Source organism: Copidosoma floridanum, unplaced genomic scaffold, assembly GCF_036245765.1.
Source record: "Copidosoma floridanum isolate Cflo_tuat_1 unplaced genomic scaffold, Cflo_Japanese_pri ptg000035l, whole genome shotgun sequence".
NCBI classification, from domain to species: Eukaryota; Metazoa; Arthropoda; class Insecta; order Hymenoptera; family Encyrtidae; genus Copidosoma; species Copidosoma floridanum.
In genome coordinates this window covers 4,206,801-4,222,096 of record NW_028321912.1, presented here as the reverse complement: position 1 = coordinate 4,222,096, position 15,296 = coordinate 4,206,801, and the positions used below count along the sequence as shown (strand labels likewise).

General features: G+C 31.6%; 1 protein-coding gene across 1 annotated transcript; it reads right to left on the bottom strand.

Moving 5' to 3' along the window:
• Positions 1 to 11,791: 11,791 nt before the first annotated feature.
• Positions 11,792 to 12,781, bottom strand: LOC149373224 (uncharacterized). Its single transcript, XM_089597709.1, has 3 exons — positions 12,393 to 12,781; positions 12,256 to 12,312; positions 11,792 to 11,991 (listed from the first exon to the last, which is right to left on the bottom strand). Exons 1-3 carry the CDS (start codon positions 12,564 to 12,566, stop codon positions 11,794 to 11,796), a joined length of 429 nt encoding a protein of 142 aa, XP_089453835.1. The 5' UTR covers positions 12,567 to 12,781; the 3' UTR covers positions 11,792 to 11,793.
• Positions 12,782 to 15,296: the final 2,515 nt, after the last annotated feature.

Below are 15,296 nucleotides of genomic sequence, written 5' to 3'. Positions count from 1 at the left end.
AAAGAATTTAAAAGGGGTGTCGATTAAAATGACTGATGAGGTGAAAAATTAGTTTGATAAAAGTTTGGTTTATTTTAAATTAACACAACCATATCATAAAAAATAATTTATTATATTTTTGTATGATTCGTAGCCTTCCACTTTTGGTTCTGAAATAGTTAAAGATTTTGCATTAAACACAGGATTATCATGGGAATTTAACGAAAGTGTCAAGAACATATCAATGAATTCTACAAAATTTATAAATGAAAGTATAATTTTTCCTATTAAGTTTTTAACCGACGAAAATCTAGATAAGTATGACATATCGTTCGAAATCATGGAATACCGAGATGCAATATGGTATAAATTACCAGGAACCCAGGAGATTCCATGGAGAGCTTACTTTGAGGTAAAATATTTTGATTGTAAAATATTTATTACTTGATTTGTTTATAACCTTTTTGTATTACTTTTTATTAAACAGGTTTTTAACAAGCGTCTTTGGATTTTCTTGATCATACTTGTAGCTGTTTCATCAATTTTATTTAGCATAATTTTAGTATTACATAATGATAGAAGAGGATTTATTCATAAACTTTCAGACAGATCTTTGAACGTATGGAGAATGTTTGTTCATCAGGAATTCACAGGTAAGCTGTTATGAAAGGTTTCCTACAAAAATATAGCAAAGAGGTTATCATTACGTTATTTTTACTATATCGTACAAAATTTTAAAGATAATTTACATTTATGAAGTAGAATTACTTTTTTTTGTTGGTTATTTTTTTTATGTTCTTCACAAAAAAAGTATTAAATAGTAAATCACCTTTAAAGAATAAAAAGGTTTGTCCATAGTTTTATAAAAAGTAATGTATATGCATTCGTAAAAAAATAGGAATGTTAGGTAATTTAAGCTATTCTTACTATCATCCTATTTGATTTTTTATTTTTTTTTTATTTTTCAAATCACCGATATTATAAATATTTTTTTTTTTTCTATCTACTGTCGTGACATATATCATTGCATTTTCTGATGCTCTTTCTTTTTAACATAATGTATAAATGTAGTTTCTTTCAGAAACTAGTTTTTTAATGCAGTTACTCACACACGTACTATTGTTGAATCATTTATACTTTAATTAATGTTATTTTATTATTTGTACACTTGTAACAGATCTGTACGGTTACAATTAGTCTAATCAAACTTAAATATACGACTGTCAGGGGTGTATTCAATTATTATATAATTTTGTATTTAACTATTATTAAAAATATCATTGAAACGAAATAAGAATTATAAAAAGTTATATTTAAAAATTATTATAAAGCTTTGTTTATAATTATTTTTTTTATGAGCGAATGTGTGGCATATTTATGTCTAGCTCTACACGAGAAACATACAGTATCAAACTAAACCTTGTAAAAATTATCATTGCTTCTATTTAAAAAGTTTTAGTTATTATGGGCAGCTATTAATTCTTTTTTGATACAAGGCATTTGAATTTTAGATAAATAGGAACCGAATCATAAAAATATATGAATATTAAAAATTAAGTCAAGTATATTGATTTTAATTTATTCAGCATTGACTGCGTTGACAACGTTGAATACGTATGAATCAAAGATTTATATGAGTGAGTACACAAAAGACTTTTAAATTTGTCTCCCGATTTTTAGTAGAAATTTTGATGGTCGCAATATCAAGTGCCACGAGGGAAAAATCGTGAACACAGGTTTCAGTCAAGGTGACACCGTTTTCTGTCTAGCCAAAATTATATCTATTGCACTAAGAGAAAAGAATAAAAAAAATTATTTAAAAATTTCAGCAAAAATTACCATTCCGCGCAGTAATTTGCGGTTGGCAAAAAATAAAGAAATTATTATAATTTTCAATAGTAAACATTATTGTTTTAAAAATTGAAATTACAGTTCGAAAAAGTAAAAGTTACGGTTGAACAGTAAAAATTACTATGCTAGAACAGTGAACCTTAAAAAAATCGGTCAATACGTTTTACACTTCAACACAGAAATTTTTACTGTTCTAACCATAAGTTTCACTTTTTAAACCATAATTTTAACTGCTTAATTAATAATGCTTACAGTTAAAAATAATAACCATTTTTCTTTTTCATTCAGTTTCCTGTACAGAATGGTGATTTTTGCTGGAATCTCTATAATTTTTTTTTTTTTTTTTTTTCTCAGTGCACTAAATTTATATTGCATATTTTATAATAGGGATATTATAATACCATCAAAATTGAAAACAGTTTGTCATCCCTGATGAAACCCGTGTTTACAATCTTTCCTGAACAGTTCATGACATTGTAAGCAAGATGAGCCATATACCAAGGGTGTGTCAAAAAAAAAAATCTTTTAAAATGGAGGAATTGAAGTTGTGTTCGAAAAATGCGAATCAAGCTTTATAGTATACATAAAGAAAAAACTTACTGATTAAAAATAATAGTAATTTTTGTCATACATGCACCATCACGGACAGAGCTATTTTGTGGAGTATAGGATAGCCCCAGGTGGATAGCGACTGTAGTGAATACTATTTTGTCTACCAAAGGCACTGTAATAGTCCAAACATCAAGGTTACGAAAAAGGCCATGAGGTAGAAAATAGTATGTTACGATACAAGATCATCAAAAGTTTTATCGACTTCTTTTTTCAGCAAAATTGCCTTTTTTTTCCACCCCCTTCCAGTATTGCGTGGCCTCCCTTCTTTCTCCCCAGTGCTCAGTGCCCAGAGTAGTTTCCCTTACTAAGAGCTGAACGTATAGTACTATAATATTAAAAAATGACCTGTTATATAGGTATTCTTCAGCTTGGAAGTACACTAGATATCCAAACAAAAGACGTTAGTTGTTAAATAAGAGTTATTGTTGAAATAAATGCTTGTAACAGGTAATTGTTCTCAAGTAGATTGCACCATGCTAGTGAATATCGACATATTTTCCCCTGAAGGTGCCGCTATTTTGAATTGCTTTACGAAGCCATGAAAAGTACTAATCTGCCAACAAAAGATCTATAATCTGAAGGCGAACGCTCCTTAAAAAAGAAAGATGTGCAGAAAAATTTAGGAATTGAACAAAACCTGTGAAAGCTTTTAAAAGCATAGAAAAGGGGGGGGCGCTCTCGCTCCAACTAGGCAAAACTATTTCTCTATCCGTTAAGTATAATTGTGGGACACGTCTATGAATGCAAATATTTTGATTTTGCACGATGTTTGGAAACTTGAATTGAAAAAAATTTTTAAATCATTAACAACGATTCAAGTTTGCAAAATTTATGTCTTAACAACTGTATGACCATCGTATACTGTTGAATATAATCTAGCAATTAAAAAACTTGAATAATAGGATTGCCAAACTATGTTTACAGTTTTTCAAAATTTACAGATGTACAATTCAACTCCGTATCATCAAAGATGGCCAGACTATCTCTATATCTGACAACATTTATTATTATATCAATGTTCGCAGGCTGTTTCACAAGCTTCGCTACAGTTTAAATACCACACATTCCATTTAAAAATGCGAGGGGATTCCTAGAGGATAAAACATATCAATTAATCATGGATAAAAAATTCGACTATTTAACGTTTTTCTCGGTAATTTTATAAAGTTCAAACTAAATATAACATTTACATTATATTTAAAAACTTTACCTCATGACATTTTTTTAGAGCTCGAAGAACGATATAAATAACGAACTGAGATTGTTTTTGAGGGACGTGAATAGTCTACCTACAACCCCAGAAGATGTTTTTCAGCAGGTAATTTCAAATATTTAGTTTTTGTGTTGATTATTTTTTTTAAATACGTAACAACGTCTCATCTTTCACAATAGCATTAAAAACACTTTTTTTCATAAAATTTTTTAAATCTTCGCGAAATGGTGCTTTAAGTATTTCTAAGAAGATGGTATTTTACATTTTACTATAGAACACCATTTTTGGCACAATTAAAAATTCTACAAAAGTGAATAAAAAATATCTTAAACATTTTACTCGAAAAATAATACTACAAAGATGTTATTGAATGTTACAACATAATTTGTTATTATTTTTTTATTATTTTAGACGTCAATACCAAAAAATTCATATCTGTAACAGTGTATGTGTGTGTGATTGTGTACCCGTGCGCGTGTGGGAAAGTGCCAATCGGGTTATAGGCTGGTACACTGAATTCGAGCAATTTTAAAAAGTTCTTAAAAGCTACAAAGGTTTAATAAATTCAAATTGATTATTTTTTTACTAGAGGCCCAAAGTACAACTGCCGCTTTGTGCCCTCGGGTCACACTTCGCGCCCTTGTAATCACTTTGGGCCCATAGACAGAAAAGTTTTTTGCGGTCTCCGGGCCCGAAGTATTTTTCTGCTTTAGGGCCCAAAGTGATTTACTAGGCGCAAAGTGTGCCCACGGGCACGAAATTGCACTTTGCGCCCTCAGTAAGAAAAACATTATACGTGACTCGGGTACCAACAGAAAACTATCGTGCCCTACGGGCGCTCATTTTTATACTTTGTGCCCTAGTGACGTAATGCACCATTTTTCAGTGTATAAATAATTCAAGTATTTTTTAAATTGTAGATATGCAACGAAAGGGTAGTTTTCTATAGACCCGATGTATCACGACATCCAGCAATTTATAAGATCCGTTGCAAAATCTTAGCTATTCCACTACGCAATATTAGAAAAAAAGGTATTGCTCTGAACAAAGGAGATCCACTTCTTCCATTTTTAAATCATAAGTAAGTATTAAAAATTAAAAAAACATGACATGAGTATAAAAACACAATTTCTCAGGTAACAAGGGGGTCGCCAGACCCGTAGAAAGAACGAAGCTCTATAAACGTTAGTACTGCATTCATGTAGTTCACTAAACAAAAACTTGAAAAACGAATAAAAAAAATAAATAAAAAAAATAGTTCAGTACTCACGATGGTTGAACTTCGTGAGTACTGTATTTATGCACGACGTTCTCACGAAGTTCAACCATCGTGAGTACTGAACTATTTTTTTTATTTATTTATTTTATTCGTTTTTCAAGTTTTTGTTTAGTGAACTACATGAATGCAGTACAAATGTTTATAGAGCTTCGTTCTTTCTACGGGTCTGGCGACCCCCTTGTTACCTGAGAAATTGTGTTTTTATACTTATGTCATGTTTAAAGAACTTCGTTCTTACCGTGGGTCCCATGACCCATTTATCCCCCCTGGTTTGTTGTTGTTTTTTTTTTATTTTTTGTTTTTTTTTTTTCTTTATTTCTTGTTTTATTTTTTTTTTTTCATTTCTTGTTTTATTTTTTTTCATATTTCATTCTATTACATTTTTTTTTATTTTTTTGTATTTCCTTCATTTAATTTCCTTCTTACTTTCATATTTAATCTTTTTTTTTCATCCCCTTTTTTTTCATACATCATTCCTTTTTTTTCATATTTAATTTCATTACTTTTTTTTTTCATTCTTTTGTATTTCCTTTATTTCTTTTTTTTTATTTTTCTATTTATATTCATTCTTTTGTATTTCCTTTATTTCATTCCATTATTTCTTAATATAACATTTTATTTGTTCAAATTTCATTTAATTTCATTATTATTTTTTTTCATATTTAATTTCATTACTTTTTTTTATTTATAACAGTAATTATTAGCATAACTGTAATGCCAAAAAAACCTCAGGTTTAATGAAAATCGGTCGGTATTTTATGCATCAAATGCATAAAATACAAATATTTAATGCGTAATAACGCGCCTTATTATATTTAATCTACATAACCATATTTATGCTAATTAATTTTTTTTTTTTTTTTTTTTTTTGGATGTATTATTTAGAAAACAAATACATAATTTATCATGAATTAAATGTAGTATCAGTGAATGCATTAAAAATGGTAAATTATAGTTACGAACCACACGGTAAGTACAAGAAACCGAGCTTCTGCAGCTGGTAGCGCTCGTAGCAGAGTGGGTAAGGTACAGGACTCATACGCAGGAGGTGCAGGGTTCAAATCTCTTTAATGGATAATGATTTTTTTTTTTTTTTTTTAGAATTGCAAAAGAAAAAAATTCAAAGTGAAAGAAAAATTACTGTTGGAAAATAAAATTGAAATTGAAATTGAAATTTGTTAAAAAATTAAGATTCAAAAAGAAAAAATCTGTCGGTTTTAAAATTCCAGCCCCCCGAGTAACGCGACATAAAGAACTTCGTTCTAAAAAAATCGTTGTCTAGAAATTTTAACAAAATTTTTTTTCAGCATTCTGAAGTACAAGGAGGGTGGAATAATATCTCATAGGAGGATTTGTCCTTAGCTTCATCATATTTTTATATGAGAAATGTCACAGACGTATTGTACTGTATTTTGTAAGAAAACCATGTAGGAAAATCAAGAAAATTAGAAAACCGAAGAAAACCAACCGTTTGTATAATGATGGGAAGCCTTTTTCAATTTATTCTCAGTACATAGAGCCACAGCCACGCCCCTTGTGGCCTTATACTCCATAAAAAGATTACCGTAATACGGGAAATCACAAAATAGTACATAACATCACTATGCCATTGAGTACAAAGATAAGCGCCCGAAGTGAACGGTCGGTTGTAGTATGTGTGTGTCCAAGTCGTGTATGTTGTTTTTTTTACCAAGGGCGCTCACTTAACCACTTTGGGCCCGAAGAGTGCAAAAAACTTTTCTACCCGTGGGCCCAGAGTGATTATAAGGGTGCAAAGCGGCCACTAAAGTTTGTACCCATAGAATGGAAATGAATATCAAGATAATGTACTTTTAATGAGAGAATTTTTGAACACAGCTAATAAATAAACCATTAGCTAGACGTACATAGATAAAATTAGTTTTCGTACAATTTTCGCAAAGAAAAAAAATCTCGCCTTAAGGTCAGATGTTTTAGTATTATAGTGCCCAAAGTACAAACGTCGTTTCACTTTGCAAAGGCTCAAAAAACTTGCGTTTAACCAAAAATTTTTCTGATTTTACTTCTCAGAAAACATGAAGTTAGACTTCCTAAAATTTTGGTAATTTCTTTGTTGTAATCAAAAGAGCGTCGAAACGTTTTGAAAAATGTCAAAAAGGAATGAAACATCATTATAACTTTCTTAAAATTTATTCTTGAAATGCGGGACTGTAATCTAAAACTTTGAATAGGATACCTATCATTGTTATATTGTTCATAATTTAACTGATCAGACAATTGCGAATAAAAGACAATCATATAATTGGAGTTATGAACTAAAAACTAGAAAAATATACTGTTAATAATCAAAGGTAAAATATATTAAATTTTTTTTTGTTGGTTAAATCATTGTAATACTTATAAGTGTTGGTTTGAAGTAAGACTGTTTTTGCGTTTTCCTAGAAATTACGGCGTCAAGTATTAAATTATATTTTGAATCATGTTAAATCAGTTTTTTTTTTTTTTTGGTATTTATTCTACCAAGGCAAACACAAGGAGTATCACGGGTCTGGTGCTACCCTGTTGACATGCAGCACCAGGTTCGAAGATAATCATGCATAGCATCTAACCTTTTTACGTTACATTGTGGGAAAAATATAAAACCGTCATCAAATTATTTGATCAAACTTTAGGAATTTTCTACACAAAACATGCGAGGCTGACAGCACATTCAGTTTTTCGTTTATTATGTGCCAAGAAATACGAAAACAATCATCATTCGGAGAGAAAATAAAATTTATTTTACTTAGAGCATAAAAATTGTTACCGATGATCAAATAATCAATTACTAGCAAATAAAGTCAAACACCTTTGCTTACCGAATTCAGGGGATCAAAGTGCATCAAATAAAAAAAAATGTATTTATAGACTTTTATGAGCCATGGACATTTATTAGCAAAATCTACCTATACGTCGCTAAATGTGTGGAAGTTATATGCGAGAAAAAACAAGAAACTTTAAAAACGATGCTTAAATATTAATACAATACTGGCGTATGTCAGTTGTTTAAATTCCAATTAATTTAGCCACAGTAAAACGAACGGTGAACATTGCTACGAGCTGGTACTATTAAATAAAAAGTTAAACTGAAATGAAAATTATAACCTTTTAATACTTATTAAGCAGAATAATAAGTTTATTGGTCACTTACCACTTTACGTAATGTGTGTTAACAATATTAAGAGTCTTAAAATTTGTTTTTTAATGTAAGTTATAAAAAAAACAGTTAATCAATAAAAAAAATGCAAAGTCCAACTGTGGTCTCATTGGTTTGGAAGCCGTGTAAAATAAAGGTCCCCATTGCTGCGTAAGTGATGAATCACATTAAATCTGAGGCGGTGTCTTAATATGCCAATGACAATAGCATACGTGCAAAGTAGCATAGCAATGTATATAGCTGTTATACGCACCGTTCATCAAAATGGCTGTAACATATGTATAAAAAAAGTAAAGTAGATTCTAAATTGAACGTTTTATTGAAGTATTTATGATATTATTAGTGCATCAGTGTACTTATTTACAAAATTCTATAAAAGTATCAGAATAAAGATCATGTGGGTTTATTCGTTCGGGTTTTTATGTTTTACTTATCTTACTAATATATAAAGCAAAGTCGCTAAGACCGTTGTAATCGCTAACCGCGAAAACTACTGAACCGATTTTGCTAAAATTTTGCACACTGATTCATGATATTTCCTAGATGGTTTTAGTATAGTTTTTATCTTAAAAAATTAAATAACAATAGCAATAAATAAGCTTAAAGTTTTGCAAAAATACGCTAGCTTTTCACTTTAGTTTAGTAAAATCCGCTAGGTGGCGACGACATAAAATCGGAGCTACCTGCAACATGATTAAATAAGTGTGGTTATAATAAGCCGGAGCGTCTCGATAGTGATGTAGTCGAGCTTCGGCAGTTCAACGAGCTGTGTAGAAAATGTTTATAATAGTCTTGCAGCTGGGTATCCCGGTTACGGACGACAATCTTTTCTAAGGAGAAGGGACCTAGGTGTCCATTCACCCTGAATCTCGACGAGTGCGATAAAAAAAAAAAATAAAAAAAATTAATTCCAACCGATGCAGTCTCTGCCACAATACCAGGAGACATCGAGATATATCTAGCCAGAGCACAATCTGCACCAACTCTTCAGAGTTGTGGGGTAGTCACACCATCCCACCTGGTGCATTTAGAAAATTTGTGGCTACAAATGTAAGCAAGGGAAAACAGCTCTGAGGGGCACGGGCAGCCACAACGGCTACCTTCTTGGTCGTCGCGTCCCCAACACGCTTACCCACATGTTCCCGTCTAACGATGAGTGGTGGTTGGTTATCCGGGAAACGACCCGAGACGAGATATTCTTTGGTCAGCGGCGTATCTCCCTCCATCACAGTCTCCGTACATCGAGACTTCCAGGGTAAGAATCAAGCTACCCGTAGCCAGCTCTTCATCATCAGGAATAATAATAAAGAATAGCCTGGAAGTTTTACCACTGGCGCTTTTTAGGGCCATTATAAGTATTTACGTTCCCTACTCAACCATCGATTTCATCGGTTCTTTTAAGATTCACCTAAGTGTAAACTACCTTGCCAACAAATACATTTTTATTACCGTTTCCAGAAGCGATTCGTCGACTAAAAGACTATATTAACTAAAGATGGACACTATTAAACCAAGTCAGCCATTCACTAGCAGACGTCACCTGCGAAGTTGTTCTTTGCAAGGCTGAAAAACCCGGTGACCGACGACCCTATATTACCCTCTCGACTCTAAGCACTCAACCAGGAATCACTGATCCTCTCCAAGGTCTGCGTTGGGCAAACCTATAACAGCTATGAAAGCTATGAAGGAAAAAAAACTTCAGCCGACGGGACAGCCTCCACTAGACAAGTATCACTAACCAATCTCCCCATCTAAGATCACCAAAACAACTAAATCTGCAAATAAAAAAGGTGCTTTAGACATCAACGTCTTCGACGTTATACCAGGAGACGTTGGAAAAGAGCACTACAACTAGCCCCAAAGCTTCGGACTTTGTAATTTTTCTCCCAATCAGTCTGGGTCTTTAACAGCAAGCCAGAGAAGATCACCCTGAGGTATCTAGGCAGTCACAATTGCTGTTAACTGCAGTCAAGAAAGAGTTAACTTAAGAAGCTCACCGGTCTTTTTTAGGGCCATCGGACATCGAACTACCTTGCCAACAAATATATTAGAACTTAACAAAGTTGACAGAAAACAGCTTTTAGGTGTCACAAAAATTTTAAGCATGCCAAAAGTTGCATGAGGGTGAATTGGAAGAAAAACTTCAAGTTTATCTAATAAATACAATTTTACTTAGGTGTCAAGAAACTGACGCAAAAAATTTATCGAGATTAAAACAGCAGCGTCAAAATCAACAACTAAAGAGTCCATTACGTGAGAAATCAGCTTTGCATTGTACCCTCACAGCAATCTCTGAAATCTTTAAAGATCCTACTTTAGATTTTCAAATAAGTAGAAAACGTATTTGTGTTTTTGTGTCAATAAAAATGTAGGGTTTAAGGTCCAGGACTTTGTTGCTCTGGTAATAAAAATGTGAGATATGAGAAAAAAAATTTTTTTTTAACATAAATTTTTTAGGGGTTTAAAATCTTAACAGCTTTAAAAAATAGCCGTTTTCGTAAATTACACCGGAGAAACTGTTAATCAACGGCTTTTTATGGCCACCGATTATTTTATGGCATAAAGAACGCACGGTACTTTTCAGCTTAATTATTTTTTTTAATTTTTACAACCCAATAACCTTATCATTTGACCAAATAAACTATATGGATTTCGAAAAAATATTTTTTTAATAAGAAGATTTTTGTTCTGAGATGTATCAGGAATATATGTAAAATTTCTAACTGAAAATGTTTCACATTACATGTCAACACACTACGGTGTTTTATTTAGTAAGTCTCGGGCGAAGCCGAGACGGGGGGCTGCTAGTGTACTCTATACTTATATTTGCTTATGTACCCCGAAATATTGTAAAAAAATGGCACGTTATTCTTGATCTTCTTGAAAAAATACAAAGACAAAAAGTTCAAATTAAACTTGACGGAAAAATTTTGGAAAAAATGTATGATTAATTGTTACAAGCAGGTGTTAAAACATCACAATTTTTGCTTTCTTATTTGATGATCATTTCAATAATACATTCTACCAGTCATTTTTTTGCAAAGTTCTTTGTTTTATTGATCAAAATTCTTCACTCTTGAAAAAAATGAATCATCATGTTATCAATTGGCTTAGTTTAAATCAAGGTTAACAATAAACTTTTGATAGTTTTATAAATGTAATTATGAAAAGTTTTATGGAAGAAAAATGTGTGACAACAGACCACTTACTTTATTGTTAGTTATACGCAATAACAGAGAAAGTCTATGTCTAAAAAGAAACTAAAAGCTTTTCTTAATGGGTAACTTCAAGGTGAACATTGAAACTCTATTAAATTATGTTTTTTCGTTAGTATTTTCGTATTTTTTAATAGAAAAAATTTATACCTAGACTAGATAGAAAGTTCGATTTATCTATTGAACCATTAAATTACTATGTTAAGTCTTGCATATACATTTTTTTGCTTGAGATATCTCTTGTAGCAACAATGCCTTAGCTGCGTCAAATAGAGTAAACCCTTAGTTTAAAATTTTCATCTTTCCATTAATGTGATTGAAACTATAAAGTCTCAAACTGCTTGGGTTGATTATTCGTAAAAAAATAGATAAAATCGAAGAATGACATCATTTATTATTTCTATTTCTACATTCTCTTTTGTCAGCTGTCACCATGAATCATCTGATATTTATTAATGTTGATCAAAGTCTATTCATGGACAATTGGCTGATTTTTTAGAGGGACAAATATACACAAGACATTGTCTGAGTCAAACCACGCCTCAACCTTATCCACATCATACTTTTCTGGAATGTTGAAGCTTAGGATGGTTTCGGAAAAAGCGTTTTTGTCCACTCTGTCTTCAACATTTTTAATGCCCGTTACAATAATGGATTTACCTTTGACCTAAAAATTGAACATATTTTTCTTATTCATGTATTTTTCTAATCAAAAAAGGTACATACATATAAGTAACGTAGTATCATGAGATATCTGACAGGTAGAGATTTTTTTCTTGCCTATTGTTTAATCCAAATTTTTCACGAAGCAGAAAGTGAGTACAGTTAGCAGATACTTTTTCAACTTAATTTAAGCATTGAACGAAAAAATTTTTGGATATTTAATCAGTAAAACAAGACAAAGACTTAAACAAAGCACTTTTATACTTACGATGGCGTTGAGTGTATCCTTTAAAAATTCTGCGATATCTGTTTGCTTAAGAATGTCCTACAAATACGCCTTTTTATTTAATTTTAAAGAAATATCAAGAAAATATAATATATGTGTATCGTTGCTCATGGCCTTACCTTATCATTGTTAGTTTGGATGTGAGGATCTTTGATTAGTTTAATTTCTAACTGTCTCGCCTCTTCAGACGTGTCGCTCGGAGTTATGATTTGATGACCCACGAGCGTACCTCTATAATCATCCCATTTAGGGGGCATTGCCCAGTTCGTATCAGGATCATTGTTTTCGGTCATTTTGATAATAATATTAGTGTAACGTGGCTTTCTTAAATAGTAAAAAATAGAAGCTTGAATTTTGGTTAAAGTTGCTTGATTAGAACCCTCTTGTCTTCCGGTCTCGCGGCGGAGAATATGTAATAAATTTCTTTACGTAAGTGGAGTGCCTCAACCACGCGGCAACTGATGCCTCACAGACGATATAAGTTGCTGTCATGAAAGGCTCAGTTGTAGTTAAGTCAGATATGGTCACGTGATCATTTATCATGAGTGCAACGGATACAAGATGGTGCTACTGTCTATTTGATAAATTTCTATTGCTAAAAAGGAACTAATTTTTTTCTTTCGACTTAACTGACTGAACTATAATCAAGCCTTTTGCGAACACAACCTTTAGGATATTGGGAATCTCAAAACGTCACGGGACTTTCGCAATATAAATTATATATGTTTGCAATACACACAGTGTTAATGATAAGCAGTACTAGAGGTATAGATAGTGTTTAGATACTGTCTATTATAATGATAACAACGAACCTCGTACGATAAAGTAATGCATCGTTACCTACACACATGGTAGATTTGTATATTGTATATTGGTCCTCCTCCGAGCGGTAGACTCCAAGCTGTTTGTATATATACACTATGTAGGTAGAGCCACCGCATAATTATTTATTATTATGTGGTCGTGGTGCCGCAACTGTAGAGTTGCAGTTCTATCGGTATCCGAGGTTAAGCTGCATTTGGCGCGGTTAGTACTTGGATGGGTGATCACTATTCAAGTCTCACCCTTTCACCTGTGCTCTTGATTTTCGTAGGTCGATTAACTGTTCCTGCCGCTTCGTCTACGTGATCATAGGTATGACTTAGTTGGTCCAGGTGTTTATATACGTATATAAACATATGGTCATAACTCAAATGCACCGATGTCTAATGAAGGACGTTTATCGCACAAAGCGTTTTCTACAGGATCTTCCTGAAATTTGTACAGGATGCTTGTGATGATGTTAGAAAGTCAGATGTAGAATTTAAGACCATTTCACAAACACCGTTCTTTAAGTATTAAATGTTGATAATACTTAAATTTAACACGTAACCTTATGGAGAAGTCACACAAAAATGGAATTTCTAAAAAAATGGTCTGAAGAATTTGTCCAATTTTTTTGCATAATACAATACTATAAAACTGATATTATACCGAATTTTCAGTGGGATCGACTAGTTATTTTTGCAACAAAATAAAAAAATTAGTATCAGACGCCTATGTATAGGTATACAAATGCGTGCAAAACAATTGCTGGCGCTGCCGAATGCTCGCTCCCCCTTCACCGCTCTCGAGTTTTGCTACGCTAACTGTGATGAACGTCCTTAACACTACGCTTGTGTAAAAAAATGCTATGTCTGAGATTACGGGAGATAATGTAAATAAAAAAAAAAAAAAGACTATTTATTATAAACACTGAGATTATATGAGTCAATGTACCCATGTGCTCTACAAATAGCTTTAAGGCCTTTGAGTGCTTGTTCAAAAGTTTAATTAATGTCGAATCCAAATTAACAATCAGCGGTGTGAATGTGAGTGTGTGTGCGTGTTGAGGACAGAAATGTTTCTACACTTGCCAACATCAATATTGATGATTTGTTATGGTTTAAAATGTTAATATAAGTACTGCGAGACCAAACGATTTGGTATCGAATAAAGAGTGTAAAAATGAAATGCATTATATTTAATATTTAAAAAGTGTTTCATCATTTTCCTAACAAAATTAAACTGAAACCTTATTCATTCTAATTGAAAATTAAACTTCATGTTTAACTGCAAGTATTTAGAACTCAAATTTAAATTGAATTCCCAATTTTAATATCCCCAGTTTTAGAGTAAAAATGAATTTAATTGTTTTAGATTGGTATTACCAATCAAACTTGATTGTTTTGTCAAACGTATCAGAACCAACGCTTTTTGTTTAAAGGATTTTGTTTACATTATTAAAATAAAAATATAATTATTAGTTTAATCGTATACTTAAATTTAAATTAAACGAGAGCATGACGTGTAAAAGAAGTTTTGGCAAAAAATAAAAAGAGTTAGAAAACGCTGAAAAAAATTACGTTTTGTTAAAAACATCACGTGAGTGCGTGAATTTTTCCAGTATGTTTTCCAAGTGTATCATCAAAAAAAAGAATTTTGAATTGCATGTTTTAACATAGGCTTTTATAGGGGCCACTTAGTAATTGAATTATATTCAAGCAAACGTTTAAATTAATCAAAAATATTTTCTCAAAAATTGTTTTCAGTTAAAAAAAGCTTTAAAAATAATGAACGAATACAAAAAAGGCTCCAAAAAAACCCTTAAAAAATTATAAGAGTCCTTGTTAAAGTGTGGAATCTAATGATTCTTTTTTTTTAAATTATGTCTAGAAAAAAATATTGAAAAAATTAATACTCACATACAATATTCTTGAAAAAACGTAATTTTTGACTGTTACCAAAAATTATTTATTTATTTATTTTTCACCAGTACCTTTTTTAGTCTTTCGTTAGTTCAGCTTGTACCAAAATCTCCAAAAATGCTTTTTTAAAATTGTTCATAAATTACATTTTACTAGGTTTCCGAAGAATGGTACAGAGTTGGGCCAAAAAAGTTTCTAACTATAGTTTAAATTTTACATAGTAAAGGAAAAATAATGAAAATATTATAAATAATACGTTAAAAAAATCTTATTCGAGGTGCGTGATAATATTCTAGT